Source organism: Mixophyes fleayi, chromosome 4 (assembly GCF_038048845.1).
Source record: "Mixophyes fleayi isolate aMixFle1 chromosome 4, aMixFle1.hap1, whole genome shotgun sequence".
NCBI classification, from domain to species: Eukaryota; Metazoa; Chordata; class Amphibia; order Anura; family Limnodynastidae; genus Mixophyes; species Mixophyes fleayi.
Genome location: NC_134405.1, coordinates 95,428,081 through 95,444,961, shown reverse-complemented (window position 1 = coordinate 95,444,961; position 16,881 = coordinate 95,428,081). Strand labels below are relative to the sequence as shown.

Genomic DNA, 16,881 nt, shown 5'->3' with positions numbered 1-16,881 from the left:
CACTTTGTTATTGGGCAGGTAAACCTGTATCTGTCGTGGGTGGATCATCCATCATGACCTAAACCCAGAGCATGGTCATACAACATTTTATATAGACACAGAACGCTTAACCAACAACACATGCCCTAATCCCTGGACATGGTCATAATACTATACTATTATACTCAACATAGATATAGGAAACTCAATACCCAATATGACATGTCAGACATGATCATAATACAATTCTATTACACTCTTTATCAGAGGTGTCCAAACTCAATCCTCAAGGGCTACCAACAGGTCATGATTTCTGAATGTATGTCTGTAGAAACAGGTGGGATAATTACTGACCCAGTCAAATAGATTAACTCACCTGTGCATGATTAAAGAAATCCTGAAAACATGAACTGCTGGTAGCCCTTGAGGACTGAGATTGGACACCGCTGGTCTATATAGTCATATGAAGCTACACCTACTAAACTAACTCACAATACGATTCTATCACATGACTACTGATCATAATGTAATATACATTATACAAAATACACATATACATTTATGGTGAAAATAATGTTATAAGAGTTGTGAGGTGGCTGCAGCTTTATTCATTTTTTAAAATCATCTTTAAATGGTAACAAAATTCCTCAGTAACTTCAAATATCCTTATAATTTATAGTGCAGGATATATTATCCCCGTATAATTTTGGAATACTATATACAGATGTAGGACACTATGCTTACGCAACATGACTTGACCACTGGACATAATCATAACACTATTCAGTATATACAGACTTAGAACAATGCACCTACCCAACTTGACCTAACCACTGAACATAATCATAATATAACTCTATTATACACTATACAGACATAGGACCCTTTGTCTACCCAACATTACCTAATCACTGAACATAATCATAATATAATTCTATTATAAACTATACAAACATAGGACACTACATCTTACCCAACATGACCTAGCCCCTGAACATGATCAAAATACAAATCTATCTTACACTCAAATATAGGACACAGAACATACCCAACATGACCTGACCACTGGACATGACCATAATATGATTCTATTACATTCTATACAGACAAAGTATACTACACCTATCCAACATGATCTGACCACTGAGCATAATCATATAATCATATAATCTATGTCTGTACAATATAATTGTACAGACATAGGACACTCTATCTACCCAACATTAACTAGACATTGAACATCTTACAAAGATATCTTACACTTTGTACAGCTATAGAAGACTGCAAGGATAAATAAAACAATAAATGTACACATGAAATAAAAAAGTTCAAAGTTCACTTACTTTTAAATAAAAAAAACATTTTCATTTCCCTTAAAATTAAGAAGAGCAACCCCCCATTGTCACAGACAAAAGTTTCCATGGGAACTTCTTAAAAATCTGGGACTGTCCCAGCAAATTAGGGACAGTTGGCAAATGCTGTATGTGGATGGTGAGTGAAAGATATGTGCAGCTGCAGATACAATACAATCTAATAACAACTGGAAAAGTGATCACTTTTACAGTTTAGAGTAATTTGATTTAACCAGCATAGCTTAATTTGGTCCTGCTCCATAACTCCAAATGGCATAATAGCAAAATGCATTTTTCATCTTTCATTGATAAATATAAACAACAATTTTACAATGAATTTCCAACCTTAAAGCAAATAGTAAAAGTTGACCCGTTTACTACTCTCATCAGCAACAAAATGGGCTCTATATTCATATAAACCTTCAAACAAGAAAACTTTTGCTGTGTTCACTATAGAATTATTAAAGGAACAAGCACATTTTTCTAAAGTAATTGGCTGTGCATTTTCATGCCCAGGACAGAAGTGGTTAAAAGTAGGAAAGAAGAGAGTTATCCTTTGATGGTAACCCAACCACTACAGTGCATTGCAAATATGAAGTGATAAAAGAGTTAATTAAACCCCTGTTTTGTATTGTTTTCTATTGATCCTCAACTGGTTTAAATTAGGGAACCATTTACTTCCCACATTATCACATGAATAGAGAAAGGGCTGTGCTACTGAACTAGTCAAACTGTCCACTAAAGCAAACAATTTGGCTAGCAAATTGACATAATTACAAGGAACAGAGAGGTTGGGGAGACTGCCCTCCCTTCTCCCCTTCCCCTAGAAGTCCAATTTGTCTACTAAGAGTTGATCCAACCCCTGCCGAGTTATTTAGCCCTTTTGTGAACTTCAATGCCAGGTACTGATTGGAGACCTTATGCCCTTTTCAAGGGCTGTGAGTGATTGGCTTCGTTAATCTGATTAGAATGTACAGAGGCTGGTTCAGAAGCAGCTTTCACGCATACACATGCACACACACGCACATGCAAACTTTGCTTGCTCTCTTGCACTCAGACAGTGAAGTTCTTGTTTTAACCAAAGAGCAAGTGATCTGAGTAGGTCTTCTCAGTTTAAGTAGCTCTGCGGTAGGCCTTTCAATAGATGGAGTATGATCTAATCCCACCTGCCTGCTTATTGATCATAGGATTAAAGTCCTTTTCCCTCCCCCTCTCATCCTCTTACATCTCAGTATGGAAGCCATCTTTTACGTGTGAATTTGTCAACCTCTTTTCTGCTTCTTGCCCTAGACCACAAATAATTTTAAATAAGGCTAACCCCAATGACTACTTAAACAGGGCAGCTTCAGCCTTTCCTCACATGGGAAACTGCTTTCTAGTGGTTGTGTTCAATTCCTGTGTCCCATCTCACCTAATTTGTACGTCTTAATCCTTTAGTGCCTTTAGCCTACAGCCTGAATTTTTATTTTTCCCACACTTCGTCCCTAACCTGCAAGTGACCAAAATACCCTTATATTCTACATAATTGCCCTCTCCACCTATCTTTGCTCTCCTTTTAATGAACTTCTACATTCTACATTCAGACCGTATGAATCCCATTGCTCAAGTGATGCAGAGTCAGGGAGTTATAGAGCTTTAAAGTCCCTGAGGCTGAAGAGGATTTTTAATACATGTAAAGCACTTTATATATTCAGTACACCCATGTTTTCCAAAGTACCAGCTGAATGTATTAAACTACACTTTATTCAACCAATTAATGGCAAACTAAACCCAATAAAGCATTTGTGTAGTATCTTTAGTTACATTCTTTTTGATGGGCATTGTGACAATCTAATCAATAATGAATTAGCAAAGTCACTAAATTTAGCTAATTTGTTTTGGGAGTGTTTTACCCTACATTGACCAATACATTTTCTCCCTTTGGTTTCACTGGCAATAACTTTTTTATTAATCAGTCTACCCAAATTAATTAGAAATATTTTTAAATATTTTTTAAAGACATATAGGACTTTTGGTAGCATTTTATCTATATTTTTTTATTTTATGGACATTACATACATAAAAAGTAGATATGCTTTATGCTTTAAAAATGAATGCGTGTAACATGCAATATATGGAGAATGTTTGCAGCTAGATCAGCAGACTATGTTTTTAGGAATTCTATGGATGCCTAAGAGAGACACTTTAATGTACCTCCTTGCACCCCTTGTGTAGTTACTGTACTTAATATGGTGTTTCTATCTTGTATTTATGATGCTATATGTGCATGAATGTATGCTTACTTCCCAGTAGTCCAGAATGTAGACAACGCTTTTGTTGTTGTTGCTCTTTTTCTAACAGTAGAGATAAGGTTTTGGACGGCTATCCCACACAGCTAGGAATTTGTCCAGACTAAAGGGATAATTCTGAGATACTTCCTGCTGCACACTGATTTGCATTTGATGCTCCAAGCACTTGTAAATGCTGTATTTTCAGCAGGGCCGAAATGAACATTCCCCCCCCACCCTCCAAAAGGGACCTATCTAACAAGGGACTTCATTTGATAAATTTGATCATATTGGACCATTTAGGGTGTATATACAGTTTGTGAAATAAATATTGAACACATCAACATTTTTCTCAGTAAATATATATATAATGTGACTATTGTAATGAAATGTACACGAAACAACCCTTGGAATCCTCACATGCAAAAAAACCAAACCATAGATATCCATAAATTAAGTTTTCTGTAATAATGTGAAATGACACAAGGAAAAAGTATTGAACACGCTTCCTGAAATGTATTTTATACTTCGTTCAAAAGACTTTGTTGGTAATGAGCTTCAAGACGCCTCTTGTAAAGAGAAACTAGTTGCACACATTGCTCAGGTGTGATTTTGCCCCGTTCTTCAACACAAATAGTCTTAAAATCTTGAAGGTGCCGTGGGCTTCTTCTATGGACTCTGATCTTTAGTTCTTTCCATAGATTTTCAATTGGATTTAAGTCAGGTGATTGGCTTGGCCGTTCTAGCAGCTTTATTTTCTTTCTTTGAAACCAATTGAGAGTGATCTTGGTTGTGTGTTTGGGATCATTGTCTTGCTGAAATGTCCACCCTCGTTTCATCTTCAGCATCCTGGTAGATGGCAGCAGATATTTATCAAAAAATGTCTCAGTACATTTTTCCAATCATCCTTCCTTCAATCACATGCAGTATGTCAGTACCGTGTGCAGAAAAACAGCCCCACACCATTATGTTTCCACCTACAAACTTCACTGTTGGTATGGTGTGTTTGGGGTGATGTGCAGTGCCATTTCTCCTCCAAAACATGGTGTGTATTATGGCATCAAAAGAGTTTAATTTTGCTCTCATCTGACTACACTATATTCTCCCATTATTTCACAGGATTGTACAAATGTTGTGCAGCAAACAAGCTTCAACATGTTTTTTCTTCTGCAAAGGAGTCTTCCGTGGTGAGCGTTCATACAGGCCACGGTGGTTGAGTACATTACTTATTGTTTTCTTTGAAACAATTGGACCTGCTAATTCCAGGTCTTTCTGAATCTCTGCACAAGTGGTCCTTGGTTCTTGGACAACTCTCCTGACAATTTTTTTCACTCCTCTGTCAGAAATCTTGTGAGATGCATATGGTCGTGGCTGGTTTATGGTGAAATGATGTTCTTTCCATTTCCGGATTATGGCCCCAACAGTGCTCACTGGAACATTCAGCAGATTAGAGATCCTTCTGTAATCAATGCCATCTATTGTGACTCAATACCCAGACTGTAAGTGTAAGGCTCCTGAGACAGTTCCTGTTTATGTCTGTATTAAACCAGTACTTACACCAAGAAATGTTGTCAGACAGTGTCAACTCAACTAAAGAGGCACGTATGAAGAATCCAGATAAAGGGTTTATTTCTAGCTGATATTCTTGTAATTATGAACAATTAGTAGGTGAAAAGATGATAATTTGCAAGAATTCAACAGGAAACAACTGAAGACTAAAATGGCAGATACACAATTAACTAGAGACAAAAATAATGTAGGGCTAATGACATCAGAACCTAGCTACAGGGAATCAGGAGGGACACGATAGTAACTTAACAACATATGAAACACATATATAACGTGGGACATGACACTCCCCATCTGAAATCTTTAGATTTCACAATAAATCAAACATTATAATAAGGTCCTTGAAGTCTGGAATTGATCTTAGGACATGTAATCTATAACAGTAGAGAAATGTTAGATCTAGATCCAAGTAATAAACCCATCTTTGGATTGGGGAAGACTTCCATCAACCCACAGTATAATCCAAATAATCAAGTGTCGAAGATATATCATAGCTGGAAGTTTGTGGTAGAATACTTCCCATCATGAGCTGAATCTGGTAGCCAAGTCCTTCTTTACGTGATATCTTCCTTTGGAAGGAAAAGCACTAGTTCTGTGATTGGACGGAAGAAAATTTGTTCAGAACCTCCTTTGGTCACTTTAACTTCCACGTTACGAGTCTTTCCATCATCACTGGGGACAGCCTTGGTGATAAGTCCCATTGGCCATTCATTGCGATGGGCCTCCTTATCCTTCAAAAGAACAAGGTCACCGATCTGGAGGTTGGGTTTTGACATCAGCTACTTTTGATGACTTTGAACCATGTGTAAATACTCTGTCTTCCAGCGATGCCAGAACACATTGGACAGGTGTTGAACCTGTTTCTACTGACGCCTGTAAATGTCGCTGTGGTCTAAGATTTCAGAAGGAATTGAAGCAGCGCCAATATTCTGGGTGAGAAGAGTGGCTGGAGTAAGAATGGTTGGATAATCGGGGTCTGAGGATACTGGGACAAGTGGTCTTGCATTGATTATGACAGATACTTGGAATGCAAATATATCTTGTTTTACACACTGTGGTGTGCGAAAATGGGTCAGACTGGCAAAGTGGTTGTGCATTGAACTGACCTTGGAGGTGTTGTGTTGCAAAGGGATCTGAGTCTCTTTGTTCCGGAAAGATGTCTGCACTGTTAGGAATGTTTGCAGCAATCAGGGATTCACTATTTTGGCTTAGGATGTAGTCTCTTGTGCGCTTAAGAGAATCCTCTGCATCCACTTCACATGAACTGATGCTAAAAATATATATACAAAGCTAGCAGTAGAAAGCTCCAACAAAAGCTGCCTCAGAAGTTTAACTAGGATGTCACCACTTCATCCCATATAGGACATAGCATAATTAACTGATGCTGTCTCTTTCACTTCCACTGGCAGCTTGTTCCAAAACCTTTAACTGTACCATTGCTGTGGCATGCTCACATTGTTTCTCTAAAGCCTCTATTTTCTCCTTTTCGCGTGCTGCTCTGTATTATAGGAGTGACACCTTTATTGGCTAACCCCAAAAAAATATTATTATATTTGCTAGCTTTCAGAGCACATAGGCCCCTTCATCAGGTAAGTTTACAAATGAATGACTAAGAAACAGGCACAACATTTAAGAGCTGTTACATCAAGAAATTTGTACAGGGGGGTATATCATTAAGACTAAAGTAATGAAACTGAGGTTTTCGTTACAGATGGAAGCCTAAAGTCCTATGAGTTCAGAGATCTGGGGGTAAATGTATCAAAGTGCGAGTTTACCAGCGTGTTTAAATCGCGGCAAATCGCGGATTACCCGCAATTTTTTTTAAAAAAACTGGAAATGTATCAAGCTGCGATTTTGACACTCATGTTCAAAATAGCTGGTCATCTCTGGCGATTTTGAGCGATGTAAACACTCCCGAGTTTAGCTAACTCTCCTGTGTTTGGCAAACTCTCCTGTGTTGTAACAGTGAGTTGTAAACACATCACTGTTACACTGACCTGTCATACAGCTGCCGGAGAGTGGGGTCCCCCTGCTATTTATGCTTAACCCTAGTGCTGCCTGACTAGTGCTGGTCCTGTGAAAATCGGGGAAAAATTTTGTTCCCCCGATTTTCACTTTACCAGCACTAGGCAAACCTTCAGCACTGGGCTGGTTCTTTCTAGGGGGGGGGGGGGCCCGCTCGTTTTTTTCAGCGGACCCCACTCCCTAGGGAATTCAGCCCAGGGCTGAACAGTCTAGGGTTGGTTAGTCATTATGGCAGGGGGACCCCTGCCGCGCGTACCCCTGCTATAGTGCCGCCAACCCTGGCTGGTTTGCCTAGTGCTGGTAAAGTGAAAATCGGGGGAACCCCACGCAAAATTTTTCCCCGATTTTCACGGGACCAGCACTAGGGTTAAGCATAAATAGCGGGGGGACCCCACGCTTTTTTTAAAAAAAACTTTTATCTGTTCTTTAACATTTTAACACTGCCAGGGCAGTGTAACAGTGATGTGTTGATACAACACACTGCTATCAAGCAGCGTGTTGTATCTGGCGTGTTTAGAAGCAAACTCTCCTGAGTTTGCTAACTCGCAGCTTCATACATTGTAGACTTGTATAGCTGCAGTGGCAAACAGTGGTGAGTTTGATCTCTGGCGATTTTGCAAGTAGCGATTTTGACAGAAGCAGAACTCTGGCGATTTTGTATGAAAACTCATACATCGGCTAGTTTCAACTCTCCTGAGAAAATCGCTGGAGTTGCAAACTCGCAGCTTGATACATTTACCCCCTGGAGTCACTTTGCTGTGGGGTGTGAACTGTGTCCAAGTAGTGGGTCATAAATCCAGGTGTTAGATTGAGCCCTTGTGTCAATGAGTGGAATGTTCTTATCAACTTAAATTCCCAGAGTTTTCTCTCTCTGTCATTTTACTGTGGGGCACATTTATCAATCATCTGCAAAAGTGAGAAATAGCTATCAATCCTTATCACATGGATAAGGATTAAACTATTTCTCAAATGTATGAACAACAGATCACAGTTTCTGTGATAAAAAAAAATCATACTTACCCATCTCTTCGGAAGCGCTGTCTCCGGATCTCCCCCTCGTTCTCTTCATCCTTCAATTGCGTATGTGCAGTTCGAAAAACTGCACATGCGCACAAAGATCCCTGCTATGTCTCTGCAACGAGAGTGCTGTGAGTGACAGGGAGGGATAATGTGATCCCTCCACACATGCACTGTCCAGCTCTGCTCTTCGGAGCAGAGCTGACAGCATTGGATTTTTTCAATTAAGATAATATTATCAAGACAAGTTTCCGAAAAAAATGTTTTTTTGGAACTTCTTAGCTTTGAGCTGGGAGCAGTCACCATACTGTAGAATAGTGACTGCTCCCAAAAACGAAGAGGAGTGCAAAGCAGCAGATATCCATGATATCTGCTGCGAAGCACCTGCGGCTCCTTCCCGACCTGGCTCCAGGATGACTAGTGACTGGCGACTGCAAGGGATCCAGACCTGTAAGTATGCGGGTATACACAATGTAATTTGCTTAGTGTTGTACATTGTCTATGGCCGCATACTTACATTTACACCTTAACAGCAAGGAAAAGAGTGTCGCAGTCGGCAGTGACATCATGAAGACTGTTATTATTCTTCATAGGTCGCGATCACTTGCAGTCGCCGGTCACAGTAGTCGTCCTGGAGCCAGGTAGGGAAGGAGCCGTTCTGGGTCAACACGTCGGGTTAAGTATTGTCGGAATAATGGCAACCATTATTCTGTACCCCACCTATTTGCCACAACTCAACAGGAAACAACTGAAGACTAAAATGGCAGATACACAATGAACTAGACATAAAAAGAAGGAAGGGCTAATGATATCAAAACCTAGCTACAGGGAATCACAAGGGACAATTTTAACAAGATGCAAGGCTTTGCAATATTAACATGACAGTAACTTAACAGCATATGAAACACATATATATTGTGGGACATGACACCATCAGTATGTTTTGCAACAATAAGGTAACTAAGGTCTTGAGAGAGCTCTTTGCTTTTACCCCCTGTGTCATTTCGCATTATCGCACAAAGCTTAAATTATGGACATCTATGGTTTGATTTCTTTGCATGTGTTACAAGCAGCGGCAATCCGCGGCTCGTCTCCTCCATCGGCATCCCGACAGTCATGGCAACAGCCGGGACGTCACTTACACTTACAGCGTCCCAACTGTCTCCATGACAATGGTCGGACGCTTTCTAATACAGCGCCGCGTCCCGGCAATGCTGACAGCCGGGCGAGCGCGCAGATTGGGGAACAGCCTGCGGGCTAATTAATATTGTATTAATTTATTAGCCAGCACCTGGGGATAATTATAGGGCAGAGCCCTGATTGGCTATCTTCTGTATTTAACACAAGCAGGGCTTAGCCTCCCTGCCGGTTATAGCTTTTCCAGTCCTGTGCTGTGCTGACCTGCTGTTTGATTCCTGTCTGCCTGATCTACTGTTGTGACCCATGCCTGTACTTTGGACCTTACCTGTTTGCCTGTTGTCCTGACCTTTTGGCTTGTATTCTGGCCTTAGCTGTTGTGCCTGTGACCCTGACCCTTGCTTGGATATCGATTTACCTGTTTGCTTCGGACCTCTGACCTCAGCCTGCCACTGACCACCCACTCCAGTCCGGGCTAGCGCCCCCCGTTCTAGCTGCGCTACGACCATCCTTGATGAGCTTTTTCTACTCTGAGCCTAAGACCTGGGGCATCTGAGTACCTGTGAGCACATAGAGCTCTACGGGAAAGGCGGCTGCTAAAGGTGAAGATCTCTACTCTAACTGTTCTAAAAGCTCATCTCGGTGGTTGTGGGCCTTAACAGCATGTGTGGATTGCAAGGGTTGTAGATGACATTTGGTGTAAATTTTATTACAATAGCCACAGTAAATATATATTTACTGAGAAAAATGTTTATGTGTTCAATACTTATTTCACCCGCTGTATGTATATATATATATATATATATATATATATATATACAAGTTAACCCGTGCATGATACTCATGCATTCTAGTCAAATCAAGCTACTTAAGGTGTTAAAAAGGTTCTTGTCATGCATTTGGGCAAATTAACAAATTAAATTAACAAATTAAAAACATCTTAGTATACCAAATTTCAGCCCTTTCTGAGTTTTTTTCCCCACACACACTAAGAATTTAGTAGGTCAGTGTATAACTCCGCCCAGCAGGTGGCGCTGCAGCAAATTTCAGCCCTTTCTGAGTTTTTTTCCCCACACACACTAAGAATTTAGTAGGTCAGTGTATAACTTCGCCCAGCAGGTGGCGCTGCAGCTTGGGTTTTTTTTCACACACAGACACACGCCACTAGGCTTTTATATAGTAGATATATATATATATATATATATATTCCTTCAACTGTAACGGTGATCAGTTAGGCATATAAATGCCATATCAGTTAAAATAGGCAGTGGAAGAGTTTACAAATCACACATTACACAATTTGGATTAGTGAAACATATTTAATAATGGATATGTGATCTTCAATAGAAGCAAGTAAAACCATCAGTTGTGCTCTCCCCAATGACTTGCATGAAGACCGTTGTCAGCTAGTGGCTAGCTCCAGGCAATGGGAGCTTTAAGTTGAGCTGTGTTTTACTAGTATCTTTAATACTAGTTAAACATTTGTCAGTGGATATGACACTAGAAACTATTGCTTGTAGTGTCTCCATACTCACTATCACTATTATTATCATTTGATAGCATTATGGTAGCACTTTGTTTACATCCCTGTTTCTGGAATGCATTGTTGTTCTTCGGTCAGCTCCACACACTAGTAAAAATGCCAACAAAAAAAGTATGTCAAATGGAGTTTGTGTTTTCACTGGCATTTTTACTAGCGTTAAAAAATGCTACCACAACACCAGTGAAAAGGAGGTACGGACTACACCTACATTGTAACTAAAAGTCCCAATTTGGAGTCCAGAGTGAATACTTCTCTCGGCACGCTTTGCATTTAATCCTCAATGTAATATAGTCTGGTGTTGAGATTCCTGGTAACCTTTTGAGCACATAGTGAAAGCAGCACCCCCTCTACTCAAAAGACTTGTGCCCCACACACCAGACACTGACCTGTAGACTAACAGCTCCTACATGGCTAGCATTACCTCCCGGGTGAGGCCGGCTCTCTGGAGCTTCAGAGTGCATGACTGAGCATGGTGGCCAAGAGAGAAGACAGAGGATGCTCCCAAACGCTCAAAATGAATGTTGTTGTTTTTTTGTTTTGTTTTTTTGTATATAGTCTTTATTTTAGATAAAGAGGCCATAACAACAGGTTACAAATCCAAAAAGGTGGGCTGATAATAGCATTTTGGTCAATTTAACACTGAAACAATTTCTGCTTATTTCATAAGAGAAATACAACAAACAGACAAGACAATGGAGTGGCAAAGAAGTGTGTAGAACTGAGGGTAGAGAGAAGGGGTTGGGGTAGGAGGGTATAGGGTCTGGTATAGGTGGGGGTAGGTTGAGCACTGAGGAAAATTAAGGTCTTGGTGCATAGTTAAATGACGGCGAACAAGCCGCATCTGGAAAGATTAGCAGCAGATCAAGAGCTATAATGTACAAGAACCAAAGAGTAGTTTTTATATGTGTTTAAAAAAGAAGATTGAGATAATCAAGTGAAATGAAGTTTGCTTAAGTTGACCAGTTGTTACAAATTATCCCCAATAATCATTTTAATATACATTGATCAGGAATCTGAATTCTATGAAATAAGAATTGTGATGATTTTCAGGACTTTCCTGGTGACAAGTAGAACGTTTGTCAAGTAGCACATAGCTGTTGCGTTTCATCACAGTTAGTAAGAGTTATATTGTTATGGTGACAAAGTGCCACAACAATGGTGAATGAGCATAATGTCACTCAAAGGCAGATACTAGACATCATTCCTTTCTACTGTACAACCGTGCCTTGAGGTGGACACATGATGTCAGGCAATTTCCCCAATTCAACTAAAGTAAGACAACATGTTATAGAATATTATATTAAATGATCACAATCAAGTGGACAGGGCTGACAATGTCTGCCAGATATCTAGTGATTCACCAGTCAGACAGTTGGATCAGATTGTGAAAGGGGCAATTTATGGGCATGACCAGCTAATAGGTTAAGTGGCTCAGGACAATAAGGTGGAATTAATAGTGTTCCTATATTAGTAGATTTCACTTATCATTTTACATAGACAACCTGGATTATTATGAGCTAGAGTTGATTTTTCAGAAGTCTGTGTATCAGTTCTGCTCAGTCAAATCTATTAGTAAAATAAAACCTGTCTATGGTCAACAGTAATATGGAGAAAATGTTGGAAATTTACATTTCTGCTTAATTTGTACTTGTGTGAATATATGTCTACTTTGTACTCTTTATTTTACTCCGAAACTCCTTTCCTTGCCTGACAGTTCTGTGGGGGTTACACATCCCTCTGGACCATCATTAGTGAGAACATCATAACCAGCCCTGATCCCTCTCAACACTACTCGTTAAGCAGCAATGCTTGGACTGCCCATACTGTTGAGATGCTGTTACGAGCCGTGGTGGTGTCCATAGCTGCCGCGGCTCGATCTCTCCACTGCCTGGCGTCCCGGTCGTCTCCTTGATGACCAGGACGTCTCTTCCGGTTCTCAGCACCGCGTCCCGGCACTACAGGGAAGTCGGGCGCGTGTGCAGTAACTTAACACAGCCTGTGGGCTAAGTAATTGTTGTATTAAGTAATTAGGCAGTGCCCGGGGATAGTTTCAGGGCTAGGCCCTGATTGGCTACTTTCAGTATTTAAGGCAGGGAGGGCTTAGCCTCCCTTCCGGTTATAGCGTTCCAGTCCTGTGCTGTACTGACCTGCTGTTGTGACCCTTGCCTGTACTTTGGACCTTGCCTGTACTTTGGACCTTGCCTGTTTGCCTGTGACCCTGACCTTTTGGTTGGTATTCTGAATTTTGCTGTTTGCTACGGACCTCTGACCTGCCTCTGGCCACCAGCTCCAGTCTGGGCTTGCGCCCCCGTTTCCATCTGCACTGCGGCCATCTTGGATGAGCTTTTACTACTCTGAGCCCAAGTCCTGGGGCATCTGAGTACCTGTGAGCATATAAAGCTCTACGGGAAAGGCAGCTGCTAAAGGTGAAGATCTCTACACTACTGTTCTAAAAGCTCATCCTGGTGGTTGTAGGCCCTAACAGATACTAGGATGAAAGGCTGCACAGGATTGGATGGATCACTGGTACAACCATGCTCGCTGGAATGTCTATGAACGCTCACAGCCCCTAACCTCTCAAGTCATGAAAACCATCCAAAACATGCTAAGCAAGTAAAATTAAAATACAGTTCCACTTATCTCCTCAGGCGGTGTTGCATAGCCCTTCATTTTATCTGCACATTTATTGTTCATTGTAGTCTGTAGACTATATTAGGGCAGAATTTATATATACTATACTTGTTTGTATATTATTTTGCATTTGACAAAAGTTTGTAATTGCCTCTAGAAAAATCCTGTATTTGCCTCTTTAATTAGTCCCAATTGTACTATACAATTTCATATTGACCCTCCACCACCTCTGATTTCTTGCAATGTCCTTGATGTGCCTTCCTTGTCAGATAATCTTTAATATTGCAATAATATTTAACACCATTTTCAACGATCCACATTATTTCATTATTTAATGTATTCTGATTCAATTACTAATACAACTCAGTCATTTTTTATGAAACACAAGGCCAATTTAACACTAAAAAAATATATTATAAAAGCCATTGGCAAATACAGTAAAATGATGGTGTACACATTCATTGATCTAGGCTTTGTGAGTTCTTCACTTGCTCAGGTAGATGTGGGGCATAGGATTGGGCCATCTCCACATCCTCAGAATCTTCTTCAGGAACCTAAGGAGACAGAAGGAGGAATCAACCCACAGATAAGGACTCCTATCTCTTCCATGTTCGTGTAGAATGAAACTATTTACATGAATACAGTTTTTCAAAGAAAATGGGAGCTTTGGTATGATAGAAACAGCCGTCATCATTTTCCTCACCAGGGGCCTGATTCATTAAAGGATCTTAACTTATTTCAGTCTCCTGGACAAAACCATGTCACAATGCAAGGGGTGCAAATTAGGATTTTGTTTTGCACATAAGTTAAATACTGACTGTTTTTTCATGTAGTACACAAATATCAACTTTAAATTTCAGTGTACAAATAAGCTATCAAGTATTTGTGTGCTACATGAAAAAACAGTCAGTATTTAACTTATGTGCAAAACAGAATACTAATTTGCACCCCTTGCATTGTAACATGGTTTTGTCCAGGAGACTGAAATAAGAAGTTTCTCAAGTTAAGATCCTTAATGAATCAGGCCCCAGGTTCTTTAGCTATTACTATGCGCATGACACAGTCACAATCGGAATAGTTATACTTAGGGTTATATTTACTAAACTGAGGGTTTGAAAAAGTGGAGATGTTGCTTATAGCAACCAATCAGATTCTAGCTGTCATTTTGTAGAATGCACTAAATAAATTATAACTACAATCTGATTGGTTGCTATAAGCAACATCTTCACATATACCCTTTAGTCTAAGACTGTATCCACAATAATTTTTATTTGGAACTGCAATGAAGAATTAGCGGTAGTAGGAACATGAAAACAACCATCAATACAGACGTAGCTTAAGGACTACATGACTGAACTGAGTGTCAAGCACAGGAACAATTAATGCTGCAACTTTTACATTTTAATTCATTGGAAGACAAAGGCAACTGCATAATCTAATGACATGTGTGTGTCCAACATTATAGCACACTGTGACAGTCTCTCCACATTGGTCCTCCTTTGTGGAATCCCAATCAAAAAAATGTTAAAATAATGGGGGCTTGGTACAGAGAAAGGGGGTCCTGCAATTCAGGTACAGGGACTAAATACACATTTTTTTGCAGTTCTATTTTGCTTTTTTTTTTTTAAAGTGCAATTGTTATTTAAAAGTTAAGATTTTTTTAAAATCATACTCTCCAAATGATAATTATTGGCTTTTCAATATTTTTTTAGTGGACAAATAAGTAATTATTATAGTTGCTTCTTACTATCTATTTGTGAGCTGGTGATTTGAGCCAACATCTTTCAAATGAGTCTGAATAGACAGTAGTTTGGGTTGTCAGATTTCTCTTTCTTCCTTATAATAGAATTTGACAGGCTGTGACAGTTGCTGTTATTTCTTGTATATGTTGTTGCTGTCGTCTGCATCCTATTAACAATTGGCGAGAATGTATTAATATGAACAGTGGAATAGTTGCTGTGGGACTGTGGAGAGTTGTAGCAGCCAATCACAGTGCTACCAGAACCTACACAGACACACTGACTGTAATACTCTTTTATTGTGAAGAACCCTTTACCCTTCTAGGGTCCAACTTTGGCCTCCGCATAGTCTCACATTGTCTGAATGATCGCTGATAATAAGCATTGTAGTCTGGCAGAAGGGAACGGCCTCAGGCATGAATACTCATGGTAGAAGCACTTATCTATACCTACCTAGTCTTCTTCCATCTCTTGGTTACTACCTGAATAAAACATCTGCATATCGTGCAGTAAATCAAAATATAAATGGTCATTCCCCATGTGCAGCCATGCCCAACACATGGGAATTACGTCCCCAACTCCCCACCCTCCCCAAATGATTAAAGGAAAACAAGGCAAAGTCATTCTCTCTCTTTCATTTAACCATTGAGTTGAGAAAAGGAATAAAGGGAACATACTTCTGTGACGTTTAAAAAAGTTTAGTCTTTTCTTTCTTGTACCATTACTATTGTTCCTAGTTCAGTGCTACTAGCTTATGTGTGTATATATGTTGGGATCATGAGCCCTCCAACAGAGAACTCTGTATTATAGTAAGCAGAATAATCTTACCAGGATAGCACATAGTGCTATCCATACCCAAACTGAAGTAATGATGGATTAGCTAGGATGCCAAAATAAAGCAAACTGACTTCAATCTAAGAAATAAATGGCACTTGTGGGCACTTTGCTTGGAAAACAACATTAGTATGTTGTACTTCCACTTCTGTCCTGAATGTAGAGCAGTCACCCTCGAGTAATAATATGCAACACATGCAAATGATATGCAAATGTGATGCTTTAAACTAAAACACTGTCATTGATTCAGTGTTCAATTATTGAATAAATTCTTATTTTATTTATTATTTTCAATTGATATTTTTGAAGTTTATCGGTATTTGTGTATTAATATAAATATATATATATATATATATATATATATATATATATATATATATATATACAAGTTAACCCGTACATGATACTCATGCATTCTAGTCAAATCAAGCTACTTAAGGTGTTAAAAAGGTTCTTGTCATGCATTTGGGCCATAGCCCAGGCCTCAACCACCAACCACTCCCCACTGTCACCCCCGGCAACCACCAACCACTCCCAACTGTCACTTCTCCTTCAAGAAATATATATATATTTTTTAAATCTTTATAAACACTTTTAACAATTAACAAATTAAATTAACAAATTAAAAACATCTTAGTATACCAAATTTCAGCCCTTTCTGATTTTTTTTCCACACACACTAAGAATTTAGTAGGTCAGTGTATAACTCCGCCCAGCAGGTGGCACTGTAGCTTGGTTTTATTTTTTACACACACACACACACACACACACACACACACACACACACA

At 39.5% G+C, this 16,881-nt stretch overlaps 1 protein-coding gene across 1 annotated transcript in view; it reads right to left on the bottom strand.

Moving 5' to 3' along the window:
- Positions 1-13,835: 13,835 nt before the first annotated feature.
- RHCG (Rh family C glycoprotein) overlaps positions 13,836-16,881 on the bottom strand; it is a 45,248-nt gene continuing 42,202 nt past the window's right edge. Inside the window, exon 10 of the mRNA XM_075207771.1 lies at positions 13,836-14,074. Within this exon, the coding sequence (XP_075063872.1) occupies positions 13,979-14,074 (96 nt within the window). The 3' untranslated portion in view covers positions 13,836-13,978. The remainder of the gene's footprint in view (positions 14,075-16,881) is intronic.